A 12,271-nucleotide genomic window follows, 5' to 3' on the forward strand; every position below is an offset into this window, starting at 1 on the left:
AAAGCCTCCTCTTTGATACTGGCCCTTGTATGTGGGTCTCGTTTGTGAGGTTGAGGGTTCTGTGGTTTGGGCCCAAAACCCCCCTCTAAATTGTGTCTTCCTAAATGTGACTCTGCTCTGTGGGGAGTAGAGCGCGCCCATGGCCTTGGCCGTATCAGTGTCCTTTTTCAGTTTCTCTATAGCGGTGTCCACCTCCGGCCCAAACAACTGCTGTCCATTAAAAGGCATATTAAGCACGGCTTGTTGGATCTCTGGCTTAAACCCGGAGGTGCGTAACCATGCGTGTCTCCGAATAGTGAACGCTGTATTCACAGTTCTTGCAGCTGTGTCCGCTGCATCCATTGCCGATCGTATCTGGTTGTTCGAGATACTTTGGCCCTCTTCCACCACTTGTTGTGCACGCTTTTGGAACTCCTTGGGTAGATGTTCTATAAAGTGCTGCATTTCATTCCAATGAGCTCTGTCATATCTTGACAATAAAGCTTGGGAAATGGCAATGCGCCATTGACTGGCAGCTTGTGCTGCAACTCTTTTTCCCGCTGCATCAAACTTTCGACTTTCCTTGTCGGGTGGTGGTGCATCTCCAGAGGTGTGTGAATTAGCCCTTTTACGTGCTGCGCCCACTACAACTAAGTCAGGTGTCAGTTGTTGTGTGATGTACACCGGGTCTGTAGGGGGAGGCTTGTACTTTATCTCCACCCTAGGTGTGATGGCTCTGCCTTTGATGGGTTCTTGAAATACTTGTTTTGCGTGTTTCAACATCCCTGGTAACATTGGGAGACTTTGGTACTGACTGTGTGTCGAAGACAAAGTATTAAATAAAAAGTCATCCTCAATGGGTTCAGCATGCAGTGCCACATTGTGAAAAGCTGCCGCTCTGGACACCACCTGCATGTAGGCAGTACTGTCTTCAGGTGGTGCTGGTCTTGCTGGGTAGCAGTCTGGACTATTGTCTGATACAGGCGCATCATAGAGATCCCATGCATCTGGGTCATCCTGGCTCATCCCTGTGTGCGTTGGAGATTGCATCATTGGGGGTGGTGCAATTGGTGACAGTTGCGGCGAGTGGTGTGGTGAAGGTTGTGGCGAAGAGTGAGGTGGAGTTACTGCTTTTGCCACTTTTGCTTGTGGTTGTTTTTCTTTGTCTTGGAAAGCAAGTTTCCTTTTCATCCTTATAGGAGGGAGAATTCGTATTTTCCCTGTATCCTTTTGAATAAGGAGCCTTCTTTGTGTATAATCTGTCTCCCCTGCTTTTAGCTCTTGTCCAAATTTATGGCCTTGTAGTTGTGCTGAAAGGCCTTGTTCTTCGGAGTAGGAGCTTGTTTTCGGCTCCGAAGCTGGATGTTTCGGTACCAAAACTTTTTCCACAGTCTTTTTCGGCTCCAAAGCCACTTTTTTCGGTTTCGGTGTGCCGATCTCTCGGTGCAGACTTATCTTGGTGCCGGTATCTCGATGTCGAGTTTGGTCGGAACCAGGGTCTTGGTGTCTAGTATGTTCTGTGCCAGGATCTCAACCGGAGTCGGATGACTTCGACACGTGTGTGCCCCTTTTCGGTGCTGATGGATGGTCACCGATTTTACGGGTTATGCCATGGCCTGCCGGCGGTGGCGTCCGCCGGGCCATCATGATTTTGGCGTGAGTTTTGGCCGGGTCTGTTTTACTCACGGTTTTCGGCGCCTGCTCTATTTCGGGCTCGTCCGAGTCAGCAATGGAGAAAGTCTCTTCTTCCTCGACGTCGTGGTGTCCAGACGCCATTTGAAGCCTTCGTGCTCTCCGGTCCCGTAGTGTTTTCTTTGACCGAAATGCCCGACAGGCCTCGCAAGTATCCTCTTTGTGTTCGGGGGACAAACACAAATTACAGACCAGATGTTGATCTGTGTATGGATACTTGTTATGGCATTTGGGGCAGAAGTGGAATGGGGTTTGTTCCATGAGCCTTGAAGACGCACGTGGTCGGGCCGACCAGGCCCGCCGGGGGATAGAAGCCCCGAAGGACTACCGGAGCTCTTCTTTAATTTGGTGTCGATATGCGTTAACTAACCCGATACCGAACGCAAACAATACAGTCGAAATTTCCGCAATTTAACTAACTTTCTGAACCGAAACACGGAGCGAGGAGGAACACGTCCGAACCCGATGGCGGAAAGAAAACAATCTAAGATGGAGTCGACGCCCATGCGCAATGGAGCCGAAATGGGAGTAGTCCCTCGATCTCGTGACTCTAAATGACTTCTTCTAAGAAAAACAACTTGTAACACTCCGAGCCCAACACTAGATGGCGGGATATGCACAGCATGTGTATCTGCAGCTACACATGCCATCGAACATATATATACACACACACTTTAAATCACGGGAAATAATTCACATTTAGACCTATTTTCGGTGAAACACATGCTTTGAAATCAATCAACGCCTACTGGTCATACTCCTCAGGAGCACATTTATAAAGCTGCACAGGGCAAGCCCAGCTATCATACATGAAAAAATGTAAAAAGTAAATAAAATAAAGGGTATGTATATTGAAGGAGGATCTACTGCCAGTTACCCATGGTAGTCTCCAGCAACACCATCCATTTCTGAAAAGTAAAAGGCCTGAGCATACCAGGAATCTGAGGCAGCTCAATCCATTTATTAGAGCAATATTTTGCAATTTCTTGTTCAGTCGGTGGCACTGTACTGGAAGTATTGCGTTATGGACAGAGAAACTTGGTGTGGCTGGGTTTCACAAGGTGCAGGACCTCCGAGGAGAAACTGTTAGCAAATCCCACATTTTACTTTACTGTGTTAAGAATCATTGTCAACAGATGCTGCCGATATTAGCATCAGTAGATTATTGGCAGACTGCTACATATAAAGATAGTGACTATTCACAATGTATTTTTGAACAAAAACAATTTCTTGGGATTTAAGGCACTAGTAAAATTAGTATTAAACAGGAAAACCAGGGTCATAGAAAATAAAAGATTTACGGTATTTCAACAAAGCTTTATGCAGTACAAGTGTTTGTATTTAACAATGATATGCTTACCACTCTCCACAGTGCACAGCCTTCAGCACACCGACAGCAGCAGTAGTCTGCCGTTCAAAACCTTGCCCTACATGGTCTGCATGAGCTCGTGTTCTATCTTCAAAGAGCATTTCACGAGGCTCACTGGCTCGAGGTAGGTACTGGAGGTTTTTGATTTCGTTGGTAGTTCTGCTTTTAAAAGATTTTGAAAAGATCAATACACTACATAATCCTTCCGTGTTAGGAACTGCAAACATGCAAACACCAGAAGAATATCTTACAGCTTGAAAGCCTACTTATGAAAAAAGCCTACTGTCTCAGTGACACATCTGTTTATTATGCTTATATCAGACTGCATAGCAAAGTTGCTTCTAGGAACAGAGGTATTGAGCTGCAACACAATAGATACAGTGCTTAAGATCAACTTACAAATGCCCATAAACAGGGTCTTGAAGCCAGTCAAGCTGTACTTCAGTTGTTCCTTAAACCCCTAGGATACCTACGTATAGGAAACGTTGTGCTATGATGCCTCCTAGGATACCAACAGTTCAGTCAGTCCAGACACAAACGCTTAAGAGTCTTCTGGGTTCTGCAAAGTGGTTCCTTGTGGATGCCTGTGTGTGGAAGTTCAGACATTCCACAGGGTCAGCCTGCAAACTGTTGATCATGTAAGGCCTCTTGCTGCAAACATCACCCTACTGTAGGCATGAAGGCCTTTCTCTTAATAATACAGATTCAATCACAGGGATCTACTAACCAGATTTTTTAAATTTTCCAGTTATTTACCTACATATATACTTCTACACCCATACAACTTCATAAATACATCTACTTGTGACACTATAATATTCTACTATGACAGTAGTATCAAGCTAGGTGAAGTTCTATTTGTAAGCCACCATCAAGGCAAGGTCAGTTGGGAGGTCTTCCAATGTGTTAAGCAGACATTCTGGAGTCCTGCCATTATATCTTAAATACACAATGTCTGCCAACAATTTCAATAAACAAATACAAATCCTAGTTTTGTTTGAAAAATTAGGACATAAGTTACAGAAACCAATTATAGCAAAAGATTCAGTTATGCATGTTCGATTACACTCTCCTTTACCTTACCTTTCTGCATGTTACTCACCTCATAGAAATATTCTCAGATCAGACCAGAGCTAGATTTGTTTTTTTTAATTTTATTTAATTGTGCAATCCAGGCACCAAATATTTTAGGGAAACTTGGAGTGGTGCTACATGTTCATTATCACCTAAGCACAGATGAAGAAACTGTGCCTCCTATCACTGCTGGTCCTTTCAGCTGCATTCAATAGTCAACCGTCCCACCTCATCCACACTCTCAAGTCTTGGTTGAGATTTTTGGGCAACATCTGTCATCCTCACATATCTGGATGGTTGTAATGTACCGCTCGCTCTGCTGTGTGGACCGTTCCCCCAAGACTCCACACTGTCCCACAGCCCCAAACATAAGGACACTACACACGGGGCAGCATACCTCAATGGCCTTAGGAAATATGACCATTTGATGCGAACTGACAGAACTCAATTGGTCTAATGGCACCTTTTGTCAGATCTAGCCATCTTTATCCAGCACCCTACCTGTCTGGCTAACAGGTTCACTACTCGCACACCCTCGCAACACCAGCAGCGAGACAATAATCAGACTGGAGTTTAAGAAGTGCATAAAATACCAAAGCTAGTACACATCTCCACCTATGTGACCAGGAACTGGAACACCATTCCAGTGTTTATGAGGACAGCTCCAACTCTTGTCCAGTTTAAAATAAAATAGTGGAATTCACCTCTCTCAATAGGAACCTTAAGTTACAATGCTTTAACAGTCCATTTCACATCTCAGACCCGATCTACCTCTCCAATCTTTCAATGACCACAACTTTTTGTTTGGCATTTTACAGCACCACTCTGCCTTGCAGCTATGTGTGGACTATATATTATATTCCATCCATCATGTGTTGTTTTCGCATTTGTCGCCCTAAGTGGGAAGGATATGCCCAGACGTGGGTCCCATGCTTGCTAAGCCACCAGATTCAAGCTAGCCTGGCTGATGAAGGGTGATATCCTGAAACCAGTCATAGGATGCTTGTTTCTGGTCCAGGAAGGGCATGGCCTGGAAGGTCGGGCTGGACTGTTCCCATGGGGAGTAGGGTCAATACTGATTTGCATATAGCTGAGTCCGAACTGGAATGGCAGGGCGAGCAAAAAAACTGATGGATTAAACCCAGATCGGTGACTGTGGGGTGAATGATTGCTTTGTTCCGCATTCCATCCATCATATGTTTTTGCACTGTACAAATAGCACAATCATATAATTGACAAACTCAATCATGTACAACCAACCATACCTGGAAGGCACCGAGGTTTACTAGGTTATTTATGAGCAATCTATGATAAGAACCTGCCCATTAGAAAAGGTTTTACTTCCGGCTAAGAGCCTGATTTTAGAATTTGGCAGAGGGGAATATTCTGTTACAAATGTGACAGATATTCCGCCCGCCGTATTATGACCTGATTATTTACTCTAGGGATCGTAATACGACGGAAGGGATATACGTCACATCTGTAAAGGAGTATTCCACTTGCCAAGTTCTAAATCAGGTCCTAAGTCAGGGGCGGATTGTCCATGAGGGCGGATGAGCGTTCCCCCACCCCCTTACAACAGCAGAAGCAAACCTTTTCAAGAAACAATAATAAACTGCGTTTATTATTGTTTCTTGAAAAGGTGCGGGCCACAGGTTCGGACGAGCACTTGAGGGGAGTGCACAGAGCACTCCCCTTAGAGCACATGTATGGTTGTCCGGTTGTCTCGGGCCGACCAAACACACATGTGCAGTGGGCGCTCTCCAGCCCAGGAACACATTTGCCGGGCTGCAGAGAGCCTGCACAGGCTTCCAGTCTGCCTGGGAGCGATCCTGTCTGGGCGCACCCAACCAATCCAGATGCTGCTTTGAGCAGCGTCAGGACTGGCGCAGGGCAGGCTGGAAGCGGCGGCAGCAAAGGGGGTAAGTGGTTTAAAAAAAATGTTTTTAATTATTTTTATTTAATTTTATCCCCACGCCCCTTTCTGCTGGTCGTGAGCTGCGACTGCCCTAAGTTACTTATTCCTAAAATGACAACTCTTTCTGCAGATTCCTCATCTATATACCCCTACAGGGCAGTACATCATTTAGGGAGATGTGGATCTCAGCAGATCAGGGCCATAATTTAAAAAATAAAATAAAATGAAAAAACACTACGAACAAAATGATGCAAAACACTTTGAAGCACTGTCCATTCGAGCCCCCATAAGCAACTTGTTAAACTTCATAATAAAATGCAACATGACTTATGTCCAGCACAAATACTAATAGACACTTGTCGGCAGCAGAAGATGCTATCTGTCTACTATTCTCTATAGGAAAAAATCTGGATTCCATCAGGAGTTCGTTTCTTGCATGCTTAAGGGAAAGTACAATCCACAATTTAAGTTTTTCGAAAATGCCTTGCCATTCTCATCAGCCACAAACAATTGTTTACCTGACCTATAATCTAAAGTCTGAGAAACATAAAAAGCCCTATAAGGGTCTAACTGATGAAGCAGCATGTCCATCTTCAAGGGATGATTAGGAAGAGGGATAGGAAAGAAAAAACGTTTTAATTTTTTGAGACAGATTTGGACACCAGCTTCAGACTGAACCAATGGACGTTCTCAAAATACTTACTATAGAGAAGGTCTGGGGATCTGTGCAAAGCACCTGAAGATCGTCCCTTTGCCCGAATGTCAACCACGTCAAAAGCTTCATACTAAATGGACAACAGAGGTGGGTGAAGGTGAATCCATTAAGTTAAAAGGGCCAAATTGAGGTAATTTTTAAAGAAGTCAAAGGCTTAACCTAATCAGAAATTAAATAAACCTTTCAAAAATCTGATCAAAAGGGGAACTCTATACAAGGAACCTTTTAAAGGTGGAACAAATAAAATTGAAAAATCTCCCCTCAACTGAGGCCCTTGGTGAAAACCAAAAAAGATTTGTAACAATATTGATTCTGATGGACATGTCATCAGCCTGCTGCATACCAAGAAGCAGACATGCGCTGTAGTCAGTCACTTGGGAGCAGGAGAGATCCTTTCACCTCACACAATCCAGAAATCCCATCCAAGAAACTTCACTGGACAGCAACACACAAAGACGGCAAATTAATGCAGTGTTACTTCTTACAGTTAAAAAAAAAAACAGACCTCTCCTATTGCTAAATAGGCGTGAACAAGTTAATTAAGCCAAAAGAGTCTGTGGTTAAACCATGTTGTGGCCTAGTCCTTTGAGATTATAACAGTCACATGAACATTATTCTAGGGGCTGGCTGCTGATTGAGTAGAACATTACTGCATAATTGCTTAACCTCATTACCTCTGGAAATGAAACACTCTGCTTCTGAATTTCCTGGAGCATTTTTGGCAATAACGTTTGAGGTTTAAGGTTATTTTTGGGTGTGTCTGGAGACAATCACTTGTACTATCTCAGACAACAGGATGATTAACATCTTGAAGCTAAATGATGAGGCAGAGACACTTGCTTTAAAGTGCAAACTGAGAAATTCACTTCTGACTGCAAACCAAATAAAGCAGGACCATTACACTTCAGTTTCCAAGCCAACAGAGGCACTACATCTAGTGGTTTTCAAACTAATTTAATTTTATATGATAAATGTTAGCATAGTCAATGAAGGGTCTTGCCATACATTTTACCATGGAGGTCAAAATCTTTTCAGTTACTAACATGGAAGAAACTGATGGCTCAGCAATACTGTGAGGAGACCCGTAACTGAGATCACCAGGGTGTTAAGTTTACAAATTCTTTTTTTCTATTTTCCAATAAATACGAATTTTAACCAGAAAGCCCTTAGTCTCGAAAGCAGTGTCATATTGCAAAATGATGGTCGCACCTCCTCTGCAGAATGCCCACAAAGGTTCGTGCTATATCCCTGATTCAAAGTAATTTTGGATAATTGGGTTTGAGATCTACAGGGATAAATTAGGGCAAGGCCCATATGTGAGAAGGCAAGCAATCATAGAGCTAGAGTGATCTGAATTAGTATTATGGGCATAACCAGTAATTGCTAATGCCCCTGGTGCTTAATATTAGACTGTGATTCAGGTGGGGGCCAATGGCAATGACTTTGGGTGACCTGCACAGTCTTCTTCATTCCTCAACATGAATGACAAACACAACAAAGGAAAAGGAGTAGAAGAGAAAGACACTATCAGTTTGAGCTAGAAACATTTATTATTTTTGGTTAAAATCAGCAGATTATGCAACAGATGATGGATTATATGGCAAAACTATAGGTAGGAAGCTGTATATACTATCTCAAAGTGAGATATAGTGTGCACAGAGATCAGGGGTTCTCAGAGTGGCAATAATAGATAATACTAATGCTCCATTTGTGGTAGTGCGGTCGAGCAGTTAGGCTTATCAGAGGGTAGTGTTAAGCATTTGTTGTACACACAGGCAATAAATGAGAACACACACTCAATGACTTAACTCCAGGCCAATAGGTTTTTAAATAGAAAAATATTATTTTCTTAATTTATTTTAGAACCACACGATTCAGATTTCAATTAAGTACATATATTGTAAGGTACTTGGCATAGGTAAATATAGAACTTTGAATAAAAACAGTGATGTACAAGGTTGGCATAAAATGGCAATGAGCTATTTTAGAACTGGACACAGTGCAAAATTCAACAGTTCCTGGGGGAGGTAAGTAAAGCACTTACAAGTTCAGTCTCCAGGGCACAGGCAGCCCACCATTGGGGGTTCAAATTAACCCCAAACACCCAGCAACACAGGGCCAGCCATCAACTGAGCAAAGAGGAGGGCCGGCTGCTGGTCACTTTTGCACCGGTAGTTGGTTCCTCTCAGGCCTGGGGGCTGCAGGTGCTGTGCTTCTTCCAGGCGTCTGGTTCTTTGTTACCGGGCAGTCGCGGTCAGGGGAATCCTCTGGATTCTCTCAGCAGGCATTGCTGTGGGGGTGAAGGGAGGTCATCTCAGGGTGAACACGTCGTGGGAGCCGCCTTAGGGTCCTCTCTGTGCTGTTGGTTTCTCTGGACACGGGTGCAGAGTGTTGGGGACTCACGCTTCAGGAGTGAGTTGGGAGTCCCTTTAAAGGTGGTTTCTTCTTGTTGCTTTGGACAGATCTGCTGTCACCAGGAGTTTCTTGGTTCTCTGGGTTTGCAGGGCAGTCCTCAGAGTCGGCAGAGGTCGCTGGGCCCCCTGGATGCATCGCTGTTGCAGGTTCTTTGAATCTGGAGACAGGCTGGTAGGACTGGGGCCAAAGCAGTTGTCATCTCCTCCTCTGCTGGCTTTTCAGGTCTGCAGTCGTCCTTGTTAGATCATCAGGAATCTGATTTCCTGGGTTTAGGGTCACCCCTAGATTTAGGGGTGTGTTTAGGGGTGGAGGGCAGTAGCCGTTGGCTACTGTCCCTGAGGGTGGCTACACCCTCCTTGTGCCGCCTCCTTTGGGAAGGGTGGCACATCCCTATTCCTATTGGGCTAAATCCTCCAAAACAAGATGTAGGATTTTCCAACGTGGGGGTCACTTCAGCTCTGGTCACCTTAGGGGTGGACCTGGCTGAGGGGGTGACGACTCCTTGTTTCTCCCATTATCTCCCCGGACTTGCCATCAATAGTGAGGGATGTGTCCAGGGGGTGGGCATCTCCACTAGCTGGAGTGCCTTGGGGTACTGTAACACAAAGCCTGAGCATTTGAGGCTCACTGCTAGGTGTTAACGTTCCTGCAGGGAGTGGTGTGAAGCACCTCCACCCAGTGCAGGGTTTGTTTCTGGCCCCAGAGAGCACAAAGGCTCTCACCCCAGGGGGTCAGAAACTCATCACTCAGTGGCAGGCTGGCACAAACCAGTCAGTCCTGCACTGAAGGATTGGGTAAAATACAGGGGGCATCTCTAAGATGCCCTCTACGTGCATTTTTTAATACATCCAACACTTTAATCAGTGCGGGTTTATTATTCTGAGAAGTCTGGTACCAAACTTCCCAGTACTCAGTGTAGCCATTATGAAACTCTAGAGTTTGTTTTGACAAACTCCTAGACCATGTACTCAATATGGCCACACTGTACTTACAATGTCTAAGAATAGACTTGAATACCGTAAAATGGGGGGGGGGCAGTGTATCTGCAACAAGGAGCCATTTTCCTACGCAATACTTAAAGGGAAACATCCATGGCTGCAGAATTGAATAATTCCAGTGGCCCTGGTTATACAGCTGTTATAGTGGGCATCCCAGTATCCTTTAATGTCTAAAATATTTTGCAACTTTGAGACTTACATTTCAGCTCTACAGGAATGAAGGTGTTACTGACTGCTCAGAGACCTCTGAGGAACACAATGTCGCCCTTGCTCAGTTGCCGGAGCTACAGGTAGAATGTAAACGTAACCCCCAGATAACTGATAAGTGCAAGAGTTTGAATGGGTGTGGCCAAAATTCAAGTATCAGCGATCATGGTCAATTCCGAAGTACTGCAAAATTCCATCACTTGAACAAGATAAATAGCAGAAAGACCTGAATTACTTGGCCCTTCCTATGGCAGGAACACACAACACAATTTTCCATGGTTGGAAACAGTTTGAGGACTAAACAATACCTCCATGCAGCATTTATGCTCAATATATTTACCAAATGCATTTAATAAAAATATCTACATTTACAGTAGCAATGACAGCACCATCAAAGCGCAAAATAAGGAATGGCAATAAGTCACAAACCGATCCTATTTAGACCACTGATCATTCACCCGACACTGTTGCAAGTCAACAGGCTGCTAACATTCCTATATATGCTATGCTTCACTGTTGCCAGTACGCTCCACATTAGTTTGTACTGCTCCAATATCGAAGCAGAAACTACGCTGACAAAATGAGCAAGTAAATTCAATGAGATAGTAATTCAGAAAGATGCCCGATCTAAAAGATCTTTAACTTTGAACTATAACTACCTTATGTGGTATTTTCTTATTTATATAATATTTAGCAATCTGATCATTTGTGCCATTACGGTTTTCAAAATTGTGACATGCACATGGCTGGTACTGCTCCTGCCATCAGTAGGGACACCCTCAACCCTCTTTCCAAGCCTAAGGTTTTGATGTGAAGAGTACGTTGGACTACTTTTTCAAACAGTCTGCACTGAAAGGACTCTGAACCTTTCAGTTTATGATGTGCTTTAAAATGGACAATAAGGAGTTAAATCCCTGAAAGGCTTACAGACAAACCTCCACGTCACGTTCTGAAGGGATGATGTACCCGTTAAGTAAGCTCCAATTCTTCAGAGCTGTATTGTTCAGAAGGGCATACAGAGGGACGAGCTGCCCATTTTTGCCCAGAACTCGGCAGATAAACTATAAATCACAAACTAGGGTGCCTACGGTAAACTGCAGCAGACATGACCATGAAGTAAACTGCTACACCTATGCATTAAGACTCGCATCTTGAAAACTTTATACAGATAACGTATCAAGATACCGTAAAGATTTTCAACAGAACAGCAAATCTGAGATAGTCAATAAAATCGAAAATACAAATTGCAATTTGTGCACTGATCTAGTTATTTTAACTTTTGGACTTTGAACAATCAGGTATACAATGAAACTGGAATACTTTTAAGTACTGGACGTTCCACTTGAAAGCCTACCTTTTCCTTTTGAAAGGTGACTTTGGCATATCAGCCACGGGAATCATCTGTTCTCCAGGACGAACCCACATGATGGGACCATCATCACTATCTTTCCGACTCTTCAGGTTTAGACTAGAAACAGTCCCCCATGGCAACGTACACTAGAAGAAATAAAAGGTAAATAATTTACTTTGAACTAAGCAAATGATTTAAGACTTGTCTATTATAGATTTTTGATTCTTGTACTATCTGTCCTCAAGGTAGAAATGGACAGTGATTAATATTCAATAACCCAGCTGTCAGAGGTACACATAGATCGTAGTAATTACCTGTTTCTTCCACACAATCACCCGTGTTCCCAAACTACCAATGGGAATCCGCAGATGACCTTGTCGACAATTTGCTTTGGTAATAAATGGCACAGATCTACCATCAAATCAAAGGTGAGGTCATGTAATTTACAAACTAACAATTCAAGCCATCTTAAAATATCAACAGAAGAAATACTGCACGTGCTGCAATGGAAGGTTTGATATGTGCATTACAGTATTCCAACCGCTGTATGGTT

General features: G+C 43.7%; 1 protein-coding gene across 2 annotated transcripts in view; it reads right to left on the reverse strand.

The window, feature by feature from the left end:
• Positions 1-12,271, reverse strand: part of RSBN1L (round spermatid basic protein 1 like) — a 214,165-nt gene that overhangs the window by 43,631 nt on the left and 158,263 nt on the right. The window contains exons 5-6 of one of the 2 annotated variants that reach the window (XM_069229672.1): positions 11,722-11,864; positions 3,032-3,202 (exon numbers count right to left, since the gene is read on the reverse strand). In XM_069229672.1, the coding sequence (XP_069085773.1) occupies positions 3,032-3,202; positions 11,722-11,864 (314 nt within the window). The remainder of the gene's footprint in view (positions 1-3,031; positions 3,203-11,721; positions 11,865-12,271) is intronic. The other variant, XM_069229673.1, reaches the window with a different exon arrangement.

This window comes from Pleurodeles waltl, chromosome 4_1 (genome assembly GCF_031143425.1).
Source record: "Pleurodeles waltl isolate 20211129_DDA chromosome 4_1, aPleWal1.hap1.20221129, whole genome shotgun sequence".
Classification (NCBI taxonomy): domain Eukaryota; kingdom Metazoa; phylum Chordata; class Amphibia; order Caudata; family Salamandridae; genus Pleurodeles; species Pleurodeles waltl.